This window comes from Mustela nivalis (genome assembly GCF_964662115.1).
Source record: "Mustela nivalis genome assembly, chromosome: 14".
Lineage (NCBI taxonomy): Eukaryota > Metazoa > Chordata > Mammalia > Carnivora > Mustelidae > Mustela > Mustela nivalis.
Window position 1 is genome coordinate 88,666,055 of NC_139033.1, and position 12,526 is coordinate 88,678,580.

The window sequence follows — 12,526 nt, forward strand, 5'->3', positions numbered from 1 at the left end:
GGTCTAAGTTTGAAATCCCAAGAGTTCTCATTGGCTCATCTGGAATCGAGTGGCCATTCTTGGATCAATCACCAGTGACTAGTGGTACAGGGCAATTAGAAAACATGGTGACTCTGAGAACCACCTGGCTGGAGCAGGGAAAGAAGCAATTCCCAGGAAAAGTGCTAAAATCAAACACAAGGTTGGAAACCACACAAGAATTTTAGAGCAAATTCACATAAATTCACAAAAATACAGCTTTCAAAATCATCTCTGAAATATATTAGAATCCTATTAAGGGACTACTGACATTGTTCCCAATGGTGATGACTGTAGTAGTCTTCACAACAGGTGAATTAGCCTCCTATGGCCCCTTATTCAGAAGGCTCACCCCTCCTTACAAAAGAGGACGTAGTAGAGCTCTATAAATAGACTATTTAATATCCACAGGAACTCACCCATTCCCAGGCTTCAGTGTGCATCAGAATCAAATGGGAGTTGGTAAAGCATGTACTTTCCCAGACCTATGCCTCAGATTTTGATTCAATTGTCTAGGATGGAATCAAGGAATCTGCATTTCTTATGGCTCCCAGACGATGTTAATATAGGTGATCCACAAACCACACTGAGAAACCATGTGCCAGGCCACCTAGCTACAAAATCATAAAGATAAAGCACCTAGCACATGATTTGTGTCCCGGAAACAGCCCGAGAGAGGCCACGTTAACTGGTCCCATACCTGCACGGGACCTCTGATGCTCACTCAGTCCTCTGCGACCTTGAGTAGGACATCTAGACTTCCCTTTGGCCTGTCCCCCAGCCTGCTGGGGAGCAGAGAATAAATAACAGCAGAAACACACTCATTTTATAAGCACTTGGTTTTATTGCACAGAAGCAATTGAAAGTGGACTTCAGTGGAAAAGTGCGCCCTGGCATGATTCAGTGGCCAGTGCCCAGCCCCACCTGCTCCAGCTCTTCCAGGATAGAGAGCTCTGGGCAAGGGCTCAGCCACTCCTTTGGAAAACAGAAGGCATTCAGGAATAGGTTAAGACATCTCAAGCATAATGTGTTTCTAACTGCTCATTCATTATTGCGATCATCTGTCAATTGCACATACAGGTAATAAATGCACTTATTTGGAAAGGAGGGGGTCAGTTTTTATAGTCAAGTGTTTACATATGGCATTCGGCATATATCACATTCGGCTACGTAAGCTATCATAACATAACTGTCCATCGCCTGTGGAGAGTTTGGGGTGTAGGGCTGGGGACTGGGAATACCCTCTCTTGCTAACCTATTGCTAATAGAAATTCCTGTTTGGTAAAGAAGGGCCCCATCACCTAAGCAAAGTTTCTTCTTATATAAAGAAAGGGAGAATAAAATGAAAATTTGTTATGTTGACCCTTGAGCTCCTGGGCCCTCCTGAGTTTCTTTGGCTGTTCTGGAGTCCTTTCTCCCTGCCTTATTTCTCTGCCTTGGAAGCCTTATCTTCCGTGGCCTTCTCTGCAGGCCTGCTGTCTTTCTGGTCTGTGCTAGAGGATTTCTCAGCCTTTTCTGTCTTGGCTTTGCCAGGTGTGGGGGCCTCTTTGCTGGGCTCTTCTTTGGCTTGGGCCTCTGCTTTGGGTTTCTCCTCAGGCTTCTTGGCCTCCTTGACATCTTTTTTCTCAGGTGCTGCCGGCGTCTCTTCCTTCTTTGGCTTTTCTGGCTCCTTCTCTGCCACTTTGCTAGGTTCTTTGGCCTTGGCATCATCTTGCTCCTTCTTGGCCACCTCAGCCTTCTCTTTGGGTTTGGCCTCTTCCTTTACCTTGGCAGGAGCCTCCTTCTCTGGGGTCACTGCTTTTTTCTTATCTTCAGCCTCTTTCTTGGCTTCACCTTTGGATTCTTTGGGTTTCTCCACAGCTGGTTCCTTCTTGTCCTGGACCTCAGGTTTTGGAGCCTCCTTTAGCACCTCATCTTTTTTGCTGTCTTTCTTCTCCTCAGCTTTTGGTGTGGCTTTCTCTTCCTCTACCTTCTTTGGGGGCTCTTTGACTTTCACTTCTTGGGGTTTCTCTTCCTCCTTTATGGGGGACTTTGCCTCTTCCTTCTTTGTGACCTCTTTCTCAGGAGTCTTGGTCTCTTCTTTCACAGGAGATTTGACCTTCTCTGGGGACTTGACCTCCTCCTTGACAGGGCTTTTTGCCTTTTCGGGAGATTTGATGTCAGCAGGGGACCTTACTTCTTCCTTTGCTGGAGTCTTGGCTTCTGGGGACTTAACATCAAGAGTCTTAGCCTTCTCAGGGGACTTAGCCTCTTCCTTCACTGGAGACTTGGCCTTTTCTGGGGACTTGGCCTTCTCTGGGGATTTGGCCTCCTCCTTCACTGGGGACTTGGCCTTCTCAGGTGACTTGGCCTTCTCAGGTGACTTGGCCTCTTCCTTCACTGGGGACTTGACCTTCTCTGGGGACTTGGCCTCCTCCTTCACTGGGGACTTGGCCTTCTCAGGGGACTTGGCCTCTTCCTTCACTGGGGACTTGGCCTTCTCAGGGGACTTGGCCTCTTCCTTCACTGGGGACTTGACCTTCTCAGGTGACTTGGCCTCTTCCTTCACTGGGGACTTGGCCTTCTCTGGGGACTTGGCCTCTTCCTTCACTGGGGACTTGGCCTTCTCTGGGGACTTGGCCTCTTCCTTCACTGGGGACTTGGCCTTCTCTGGGGACTTGGCCTCTTCCTTCACTGGGGACTTGGCCTCTTCCTTCACTGGGGACTTGGCCTTCTCAGGTGACTTGGCCTCCTCCTTCACCGGGGACTTGGCCTTCTCTGGGGACTTGGCCTCCTCCTTCACCAGGGACTTGGCCTTCACAGGTGACTTGGCCTCCACAGGGGACTTTGCCTCTTCCTTAGCTGGGGACTTGACCTTCTCTGGGGACTTGACCTCAGTTGGAGATTTTGCTTCTTCTTTCATGGGAGATTTAGCTTTCTCAGGGGACTTCACCTCAGCTGGAGATTTAGCCTCTTCCTTAGCTGGGGACTTGGCCTCAGTTGGTGATTTTCCTTCTTCTTTCATGGGGGACTTAGCCTTTTCTGGGGACTTGGCCTCTTCCTTCACTGGGGACTTGGCCTCAGTTGGGGACTTAGCTTCCTCCTTCTCTGGGGACTTGGCTCCAACTGGTGACTTGGCCTCTTCCTTTTCTGGAGATGCAGCCTCTTCTGCTGGGGGAGATTTTGCTTCTTCTTCTCCCCCTTCTGCTTCCTCCTCCTCCTCGCCTTTCTCCTCTTTGGCCTCTTTTTCTTCTTCTTCAGTCACTTCTTCAGTCACTTGGATCTCTTCTGTCTGTTCCTCCAAAATCACGGTTTCCTTTTCTGATTTTTCTACCACCTTGATCTTCTCTTCACTTTTGACCTTTATGTGAGTGGATGTAGAGGGGATTTTGGGAAGTCCTTCTGGAAGGGAGAAAGGACTGGGGCCAAAGCCAATCCGACATTCTTCACCCTCCAGGAGTTTTCTGCAGAATGGATAATAGAACACATTACTATTATTAACTCAGAGCAGACTGATGAGTTGGGGGTCTTCTTGAGTTACTCTGAAGATCCAAAGAATCCAATGATATGGACTTTGGTAGAGGAAGGAATGTGAATGTTGGACAATTTGAGTCTGGAAATAGTCCCAGGGACAACCCAGAATCTGTACCCTAATGGCACTGCTCTTGTTTTATGCAGCTAAGGCTGCAACTTCTAAAACAATGCCCCACCCCAAAATGGCCCTCGAGAGAGAACACCTGTATTAGCAAAAATTACAGTAACTCTCCCTCAACTAAAATATTCAAGAGGAAGGTGGGAGCCTGAGCAAACAATTTCACATTTATAAATTTGGACTTCTGGGGACTTAATATCAACATAAGAGGTCTTAGAATTCCCACTGGAATTTCAAGAGTTCCCAGTCACTTATTTTCTCATCCTTTGAGTTTTAGGAATAGGGTGGGGATGGCAGTGTCTGCTCTTTCCTACTCAGTAAGTACGTAGACCTCAACCAAGCCATTCTGACTCTTAAAGTCTCAGTTTCTTCATTGGCAAAAAGAGGGTCATAAGAGCCCCTCCCTCAGAGGGTTGTTTCGATGAGATAAGAAATAAAAAGGACCTGGCAGTGCCTGACTCACAATAGGTGTAGGGATTACCCTACACCTGCGCTTTGCAAACTTAACAGCATACAAATCCCCCAGGAATCTGGTTAAAATGCAGATTCTGATTCAGTAGGTCTGGGGTGGGGCCTGAGAATCTGCCTTTCCAACAGGTTTGTGAAGATGCTGATTGTGCTGGTTCACCCACTGCATTCTGAGCAGCAAGATTACAGACTAGACCCAAGAGGTGGGACATGAAGGGTCACCTGCCAGCAACTGGGAGAGATCATTGGGTCAGCCTGCCCCGCAGCAACAAACTGCTCTGCTGGGAGGTCTCAGGGCCATCTCCTGGCTACCATTTACTGAAGGCTTTCTCTACGGCCACCCAGCTGTATCCGGATTTGCTTCAGAACTGGATTAGTTCCTCCTCCCCATGGCCCTGTGACAGGAGTACTATTACCATCTCCATTTTACTTCCCCAGGAAACAAAAGCCCAGAGAGCTAAAAACAAAACAAAACCAAAAAAGCCCTAAGTGAGTTGTCCCTCTAACAACTCAGATACCTCCTTTCCCTCCTAAGCAGGCCTCTACCTGGCCAGATTTGGTGAGGGGTGAGGAACGTTAATTCTCTAAGTCACTGGCAGAATGAAAAGAAGCCACCCTCCAGACTTCTTTCAGAAAGTAGAATGATGGCTGCTAGGACCAGAGGAAAGGAGGAAAAAGGAGTGGGGAGTAATTCTTTAGTAAGCACAGGATTTCAGTTTGGGAAAATGGAAAAAGTTCTAGAGATAGATGGTGGTGACGGTTGCACAAGGTAAATGTACTTAGTGCCACTGAATGGTATACTTAAAAATGGTTAAATAGAAAATTCCATATCCTATATATTTTACCACCAAAAAAAAAAAATTATTTTTTGTCTCTAAGATAGGCATGCCATCTTGCTGGGAACCTGAAACTCAGTGCAAAGCTTCTCATAAGAACACAAGAGCTCCCCACCATCCCAAAGGCCCCCCAGCCCCCCTCACCTGTAAGCGGCAATCTCAATATCCAGAGCCATCTTGACATTGAGCAGGTCCTGGTACTCTCGGAGCTGGGCTGCCATTTCCCACTTGGTGTTCCTCAGCTCAGCATCCAGCTGCTGGATGGCTTCCTGGGGAGGTGAGGTCACACACACATCACGCACCAGCCAGCACCTGGCCCTCAGCACCGGAGAAGCTGGAGCACACCATGCAAACCCAAAGCAGTCACTGAGGCCAACACCCACACTGCCAAAGCTATGGGAGCCTCATTTGTGGACGTGGAAACCACCTGGAGCAAAAATCCTGCTGCATGTCTGTACAACCTCAGCCTGGGGAGTGGTTTAGAATGAAACACACCAGCCACCAATAATGGTTATCAATGGTCAGTGGGATGACAGGTGAAGTTTTACAAATCTTCTGAACTTAGAAAATGCTCTGAAGGAACAGAGCCTTGTCTGCTTTGGCTCCCAATGCTCCTAAGTGCCTACTGAACAGTCAGGGCTGAGAAAACACCTGTGGCTGATGACTGAAGCCATACACAGAAACCCGCTAAATAGCAATGGAAATTTCTCCCCTGTCCCCAGGCTCACTTAGCCACTGCTGAAAGTGAACCATTAGGGCTGATTTTTATTGCCTCTTTTTGCTTTCACCATTTCCTAATTTATCCACAGTCCCCATATATTAACTCACATTATGAGGTCTTTAGAAATGTCATCTTTGGGGTGTCTGGGTGGCTACCTTTAGCTGGGGTCATAATCCCAGGGTGCTGGGATTGAGCCTCACATCAGGCTCCCTGTTTGGTGGGGAGTGTGTTTTCCCCTCTGCCTCTGCCTCTCTCCCTATTCATGCTCTCCCTCTCTCAAGTGAATAAATAAAATCTTTAAAAAAAAAAATAAAAGAGTCATTTTCTTTTGCCAGCTATCTTTAATGGAAGGAATCTGCCAAGGCCTTCCCTAGGCTACCCATGTTTGCAGATGCTGGTTATAGTTTACCAAATGCCCACCATGACCCACACCCTGCTGAGCAGGCTCACACTCATCTCATGGAAAGTCTATCCATCTCTTTAACCTTCACAGCTCTGCAAAGTGGACATGCTTTTTCTTTTCCCCCATTGCACTGAAGGAATTCAGACTCAGCTAGAAAGACATACTGGTACCCCTTGCATGTCTTACTCCAAGGCCCACCCACGGTCTTCGCCACTACAACTCTGCTGAGAGAGGGACAGTGACTTGTCCAGGATCACCTGAGCAGGGAAGGTAGTCTGGCTCTCTGCCTCATCCCTGCCCACCTGGTAGGATGCGATGTCAGCCTGATGACGGTCCTCCAGCTCAGAGCGCTGCCTCTCTAGTGACTCCTTAGTGCCTTTGAGAGCCTCTAGCTCTGTGGTCCTGGCCTGTAGCTGACGGCGATACTCTGTTATCTCCTCCTGTGCTGAGCGCATGGCATCTGTATTGACCTTGGCCGCCTCTGATAGTCGATCCAGTCTCACTGTGGGAGAAGGAGACAGGGCACAGAGTTAAACACACCCAGATTTGGATTCTAGAGCCCAAATCCCAAAGGTGACATGCATGGCTTGAAGACCCACTGAGCGCCCCGTGCCATCTTAGATTCTTAACCTACCCTCTCCTTTGTGATAGGCAAATTACTACCGTTCAAAGCCAGCTAGTAATAAGCAGTAGATTCAAATCTAGTGTCTGTCTGGTTTCAACAGTCAGACTGTCTCCCCAAATTCAAGATCTGAAACCCCATAGAACAGCGGACGCTCCATTTCTGGTCCTAATACCTGGTTCAGCTGGGTTGAACCCAGCTGTCAATGCTGGGAATTCAGATGTGAAACGGCTGACAGGGCTTAACTCTGAGCTTGTGGTGGAACAAGGTAAAGAGCCTGTGACCTCTAGAGGCATGAAGGTGCTGTGAGCCACTAGAAGCCACAGCCCCTTCCTTGCAGGTTTTGGTTCTGCAGAGCCCAAGGTCACTGCGGAGCCTGGGGGGCCCACATGCCAGCTTCTCTGTCCCTTCCCCCACCTGGCTGCGCATTCGCTAGTACAGGAATCCTTTTGTCAATGGCAGCCACACCCTGGCCCCTGTGAACAATGGGCTGCTGGTTCCCAGAAGACCTTCTAGGACCGGAGGAGGTCTGAAGACTAGTCTACATCTCCCAAAAGTGAATATCGTGAATCCCAAGATAATAAAAGCCAGGGCATGAGTCTTGGGAAGGTGAAAAGGGGAGAAAGGAAGCCAGCTGGGTGGGCCAGAAGTCCTAGGATGGTTTGTCTGTGTAAAGGGCAAAACCCAAGAGAGCAGAGAGGTTTGCTTTGGGAGGTGTCTTGCTGCAGAGATGGGGGAAGGGAAGGTACTGCCACTGCAAAGGAGAGGAAAATGGGGAAAACCAGGCATCCGAGTCCCAGCTTTCCTGGCTTTCCCTGCTAGCATTGGCAAAGACTTAGAAACCATCAAGGTGGGCGAGGCTTCTTACCTCTGTTGACACAGACCGATTTGAAAATCGCTGGAGCCTCTGCACCCTCTCCCAAGGAAAATGCAAAAGTTTTACACAGTTTCAGGAAGGATCATGTAGCTTCCCCTGAGTAAGAGGCTCAGCGGGTCAACACCCTCCCCTTTCAACCCCCAAAGAAATGAAAACCAGAGAAGGCAAACATTGCCCAAGGTCACCCTGCAGCTGCTGGGCACAGCTTCAGAGCTGCTGCAGCTGCAATCTAGCTGACTCAGAGCAGCATGGAGTTGGAGGAGGGGGGAGCTTGAGAAGCTTCCAGCTTCTCAAGGGGAGAGAGGACAATAAGGCACCACCTCAGCGTCATGCACCCATTGGCTGAGGTGATGGTATCTCCCGGGAGAAAGGATGTGAGAATGCCCCACTGGGGAGGAGCCTGATAAGGGTCTGGAGAATGAGGTCCCCTGCAGAGTGCAGGCAAGAGGGATGAGCAGTGCTGCGCAGGGAAGGCAAGTTACTTTGAAGGGCAAAGGCTCCCCAGTACCTGTAACTGGAAGCTGGCACTGCTTTGGAACTGTAGAAGGAACCTGATGGAAAGGGACCTCAGAGTGGGGCTCTCTAATCTTGGGCTGGGGCAACAGAGGGGACCCAGAGTCTCAGGACAGATATAAGGACCCTGGAGGAGGGCAGCCAAAGGACAACCCAGAATTTCAAGGAAGGGAGAGGGGTGTCTCCAGAGACCCAGGGGGAAACTGTTATTTAACAAAGGGAGAAGCTGAACGGCACACCCTGCAGCCGACTGCACCCGTTCCGGCCAGGAGGGGGCGCCCCCTCCCCCACGCACCCACGAACCTCGGAACCACTCCTCCGACTGCAGGGTGCTCTGCACCGCGTGGCCTTCAAGTTGCGCGCGGATCTCGCGCAGCGCCGACGTCACGTCGCACTTCAGGGCGTCGCGCGCCTCGGCCTGCGCCTGCGCCTGCGCGGCGCCGCAGCCCTGGATCTGGCCAAGCAGCTCGCCCACTTCCTCCTGGTGGTGACGCCGCAGGTAGCCGCACTCTTCCTGCAGCGCTTGCGCCTTCTTCTGCAGCTCGACGCGGGCCGCCTCGGCCTCCTGCGCAAAGCGCGCAAGTGCGCGCGCCGCCGCCTCGGCCTCCTCCCGCTGCCGGGCCTCGTCGTCTAGGCGCTGGCGCACGTGCGCGATGTCTTCCAGCAGGTGCTCCTGCTCCAGGCGCAGCTGGCCGCGCGCCGCGCCCAGGCGCAGCACAGCGCCGCGCATCTCGCGCACCTCTCGCTCGTATAGCTCGCCCATGGCGGCGCGGCCAGCGTGCTGCTGCCGCAGGGCCGCCGCCTCGCCTTCCAGGCTGCGATTGTGAGCCTCAAGCTGCCTCACCTTGTCGATGTAGCCCGCGAAGCGGTCGTTCAGCGCCTGCAGCTGCTCCTTCTCGCTGCGGGCCGCTGCTGCGGCCACCACGCAGCCCTCCGGTCCGTTGCTCAACGTGTCTAGCGAGTCGGTGCTTGAGGTGGCTGCTGCGCCTCGGAAGCGGCCCGGGGAGGCCGACACGGAGCTCACGGATGTCCGCGCCCAGGAGTGGAAGCCACTGGATGAACCCGCAGCAGAGCGCGCTCCGCCCGCGCCGCCCTTGCGGGCCAGCGCGTAGTGCAGGCTGCCGCCTCCATGTAGCGGCGCGAACGGGGCGCCCAGCAGCGCGTCCGCGCCGCTGAAGCTCATCATGGCGGGAGCAGGTGCGGCCGCCGGCGGAGGGGGATACCCAAGGCCAGGACGGGGCGGGAGGCACTGCGGCAGCACGGGAATGCCGGCCTTTTTATAGCAGCCGGGTCGGGTCCAGCCCCTTGGCAGTGGGGGGGAGGGGGCAGGAGAGGAGGGCCCCGCCCTCTCTGCCTCCTCCCGGGCAGCCCGGGCCGCTCCGCCGCAGTGAGAGGGGCGGGGCAGGGGGACTCAGGAGTGAAGGGGAATCAACGCAGCGTCAGTGGAGCACTCCGAGGTCGGATTAGGAGGTACAGGACTCCTGGAGTGGAACGGTGGGGACCCCTGGATGCGAGTCAGAAGACCCTGCTACTGTGCTCGGAAATAGAGAAGAGACCCAAAATAGGAAGAAGACAAGGGAGTCCTGGTGGGAATAGGAACAGGGTGCCTTTGGGATGGAGCGATGGATGACTCTGTAGTCAGTAGGATGAAGAGGCCCCTGAATTGGGGGGGGGGCACAAAATTTTCCTGAAAGTTAGGATTCAGGATAGGGGGTGCAGCGTGTCTGGAGCCAGTCCGGAAGAGGGGAGGGAGCAAAGTAATCCTAAATGGACTCATGGTGGATGCTACAGAAGGTAGAGATAGAAGACTCCTGAATAGAAATACTCTTTCCCTAATACCTAGGAAGCCGCCAGGAAGAAATGCAGCCCGCTAAGGAATAAGGGAGGGGGACTTGGAGTTGGGAAGGGCGGCAAGGGCACTCTGAATTGGGGTATGGGAGACATCTCAGAGGATGGAGAGAGGGAAGCCAGGATGGGAGACCCAGTGGTCCCTGCAGTATAGGAAGGAGACCCTGAAGCTGGCCCCAGCAAGGAGGGCTCTCAGTGAAGGAGGCAGAGGGTCCTCTGAATAGGCCAGAGGAACGTGGGTTGTGGAAGGGTCAGAGAACCCAGAGTGGGGCTTCTGTGGGGGCTGGGCATGAAGTTGGGGGGACTAGAGCCTGTGTGGAGTGGGGGGAAGTGACAGGTGTCCTAGGAGTCATTCAGGTCAAGATCTATGGTCTGAGGTCAGCTTCACAGTTTGCTGGCTAAATGACCTTGGAGAAGTTGCGCCTCTCCCACCCCATTTTTCCCACCTGTACCTTGCCCTGGGATAAGCTGCAACTAGAGACCCACCAGCGGCATCTACTTTGGGGGAGTCTCTGGCTGAACTAGGGCAAGGGAACCCATATACTGCCTGTGAACGCGGCAGCCCCTTTCCCACAACTAGGAAGTCCTTTCTCCCTCTTTCCTCCTCATTTCCTGCACTTTGACTTGTCATCTGTCATCCCTCCCCCAGCACCTCCACAACAGAGAAGTGGGTGCAGTGATAGGCATCCCTCATAGCCCCCAGTGAAGTGGTGGGAGGTTTCCAGGGCACCAAAATCCCTTACTTCCATAATCTCGAATGGGAGGTCAGATAGATAAAGGGGATCCTGGGATTTGGGGTGCTATGCTGGTGTTACACCACTAACAACTGCTTGTGTTATACCACTTTTCCTTGGGCTTTCATTCTCACGTGAAATGCCTTGGGAGTGGGGGAGGGCTGTGTCTGGTGCTTCAGCACCGAGGACAGGGCCTGCTCCTTGGGTGAGAAAGCCGTTAATCTCTGCCTTTACCTAGGAGCAGGAGAGGAGGGATGTATGTATATGTGCCAGGCAGTTGGGAACTGAGGAGTGTGCTGAATGATCCGGCAGGACTACTCTGGGAGCTGGAGACCCAGCCCCTCGACCTTCTGCTAGGGGATCCATTCCCCTGTTTTCTATGAAGTTCTCCCACATACACATCTGGGCTTTCCTGCTCCTCCTTTGGGACTCCCACCATCTTTTCCTGGGAAGGAGCCTTGAGACTCCCCTCCCAGATCTGAGCCTCCCCTCAGGCAGTTACTCAATCCCCACTACACTTCCAGTTTATACTAGTTTTCTTTCTGTGGGCTTCCCAGGATGGGGACAGACAGATTTCCCCCAGAAAAGACCTCTGCCAGTTTGTTTCTCCTTGCTCTCTGCCTCATTTCCGGGTCCTTGGTCCTAAAGAGACCCTCAGAGATGAGGAAGTGATGGTACTGTCCCTTTAACCACATTTTACTGGAAGGAGAGTGCGCTGGGAGAAGGAAGGAGGGGGAAGGGAGTTTCTGGTTCTGAATGGAGAAGCAGAACATGATGAAGCATCCCCCCCCCCATTTAAAGATCCAGTCATGAGCCAGTTTGCAGGGGGCAGAGGGGCTGGTTTGCAGTCCATGCTGGGAGGAAAGAGGTGAGTGTCTGGTCTGACGCTTCTGAGAATGGCTTCTAGGGGGAATTGAGCAGAGCCTCTCTGCTCTCATGTGGCTCCCCATTTACTTGTCATTCTGCTTGGCATTTTGCCAGCAGAGCTTTGTTCCTTTGGGTCTTTTCAGTCATTCGCATAACGCAGATACCTCTTCAGGGTGTGGGATGGATTGATAAGCAGCTGACAGTGAGGGCGAGTGGTGAGGGGAGCTCCTTAAGTGTTGGGGGTCAGGTCCAAGGTGAATTCTGTCAAGGTCAGGGGACCACAACCATGGGATCACAGCTCCCTGAGAATTCCAAGCAAGAAATCCCAAGCATGATTTGTGTGACTGGAAAAATAGGATGAGGGTGGGAGCCCCGAGTTCATTCTCCCAAAGGACCCTTCTGACTCACTTCCAGGAAGCCATTTTTAGCCTCCTTTACCTCCACATTTCATTAATTATCCCCTCCAAGTTCTCTAGTGCTAATCCACTACACTGCCCTTAACCACTCTCATTGGCTGAATGAATGAATGGGTGAATAAATTACATCAGTTCTCCAGCCAAACTTGTGGTCTAGAAGAAATTAAAAATTGTTCTGTCCTGAGTCCTTGGGTCTCAAATTGCTTTCACCTTCCTCCCCTCAATTATTACCATTTGGAAATAAGAAGAATAACAGAGTCATTCATTCATTCATTCATAGAATAACATATTCATTCATTCTTCCATCCACCCATCCATCCATCCATTACCTGTTTACTGAGCACCTGATTTATGATAGGCACATACAAAACACTGAGGTTACAGAATCCCATAAACCTCTAAACTTGTCTCCCCTGGATGAGGATTCTCAAATCCTTCCCAAATCCTAGTCCAGTATTTCCCAAGGCACCTGCTTGAGGATAATAAGTGTTTCTCCAAAAAAGGAGAGGAAGACAGGAGTTTCCTGGGTGAAGAAGTTAAATAGGGCTTGTGAAGCAGCTCTTGGACCCTGG

At 51.8% G+C, this 12,526-nt stretch overlaps 1 protein-coding gene across 1 annotated transcript; it reads right to left on the minus strand.

Annotated features, from left to right (window-relative positions):
- Window positions 1–842: 842 nt before the first annotated feature.
- On the minus strand, window positions 843–12,222 carry NEFH (neurofilament heavy chain). The gene is made up of 4 exons (XM_082698001.1): window positions 8,393–12,222; window positions 6,380–6,579; window positions 5,098–5,222; window positions 843–3,461 (listed from the first exon to the last, which is right to left on the minus strand). The coding sequence occupies exons 1-4, from the start codon at window positions 9,273–9,275 to the stop codon at window positions 1,442–1,444; spliced, it is 3,228 nt and encodes a 1,075-aa protein (XP_082554127.1). The 5' UTR covers window positions 9,276–12,222; the 3' UTR covers window positions 843–1,441.
- Between the last annotated feature and the right edge of the window lie 304 nt (window positions 12,223–12,526).

Excerpts from the sequence above, each read along its gene's own strand:
- NEFH (XM_082698001.1), bottom strand. The coding sequence starts at position 9,275 with ATGATGAGCTTCAGCGGCGCGGACGCGCTGCTGGGCGCCCCGTTCGCG. Across the intron at positions 5,223-6,379 it reads CTGACATCGCATCCTACCAG|GAAGCCATCCAGCAGCTGGA; the intron begins GTGGGCAGGGAT and ends TCACCTCCCCAG. Across the intron at positions 3,462-5,097 it reads ATTGAGATTGCCGCTTACAG|AAAACTCCTGGAGGGTGAAG; the intron begins GTGAGGGGGGCT and ends TCCATTCTGCAG.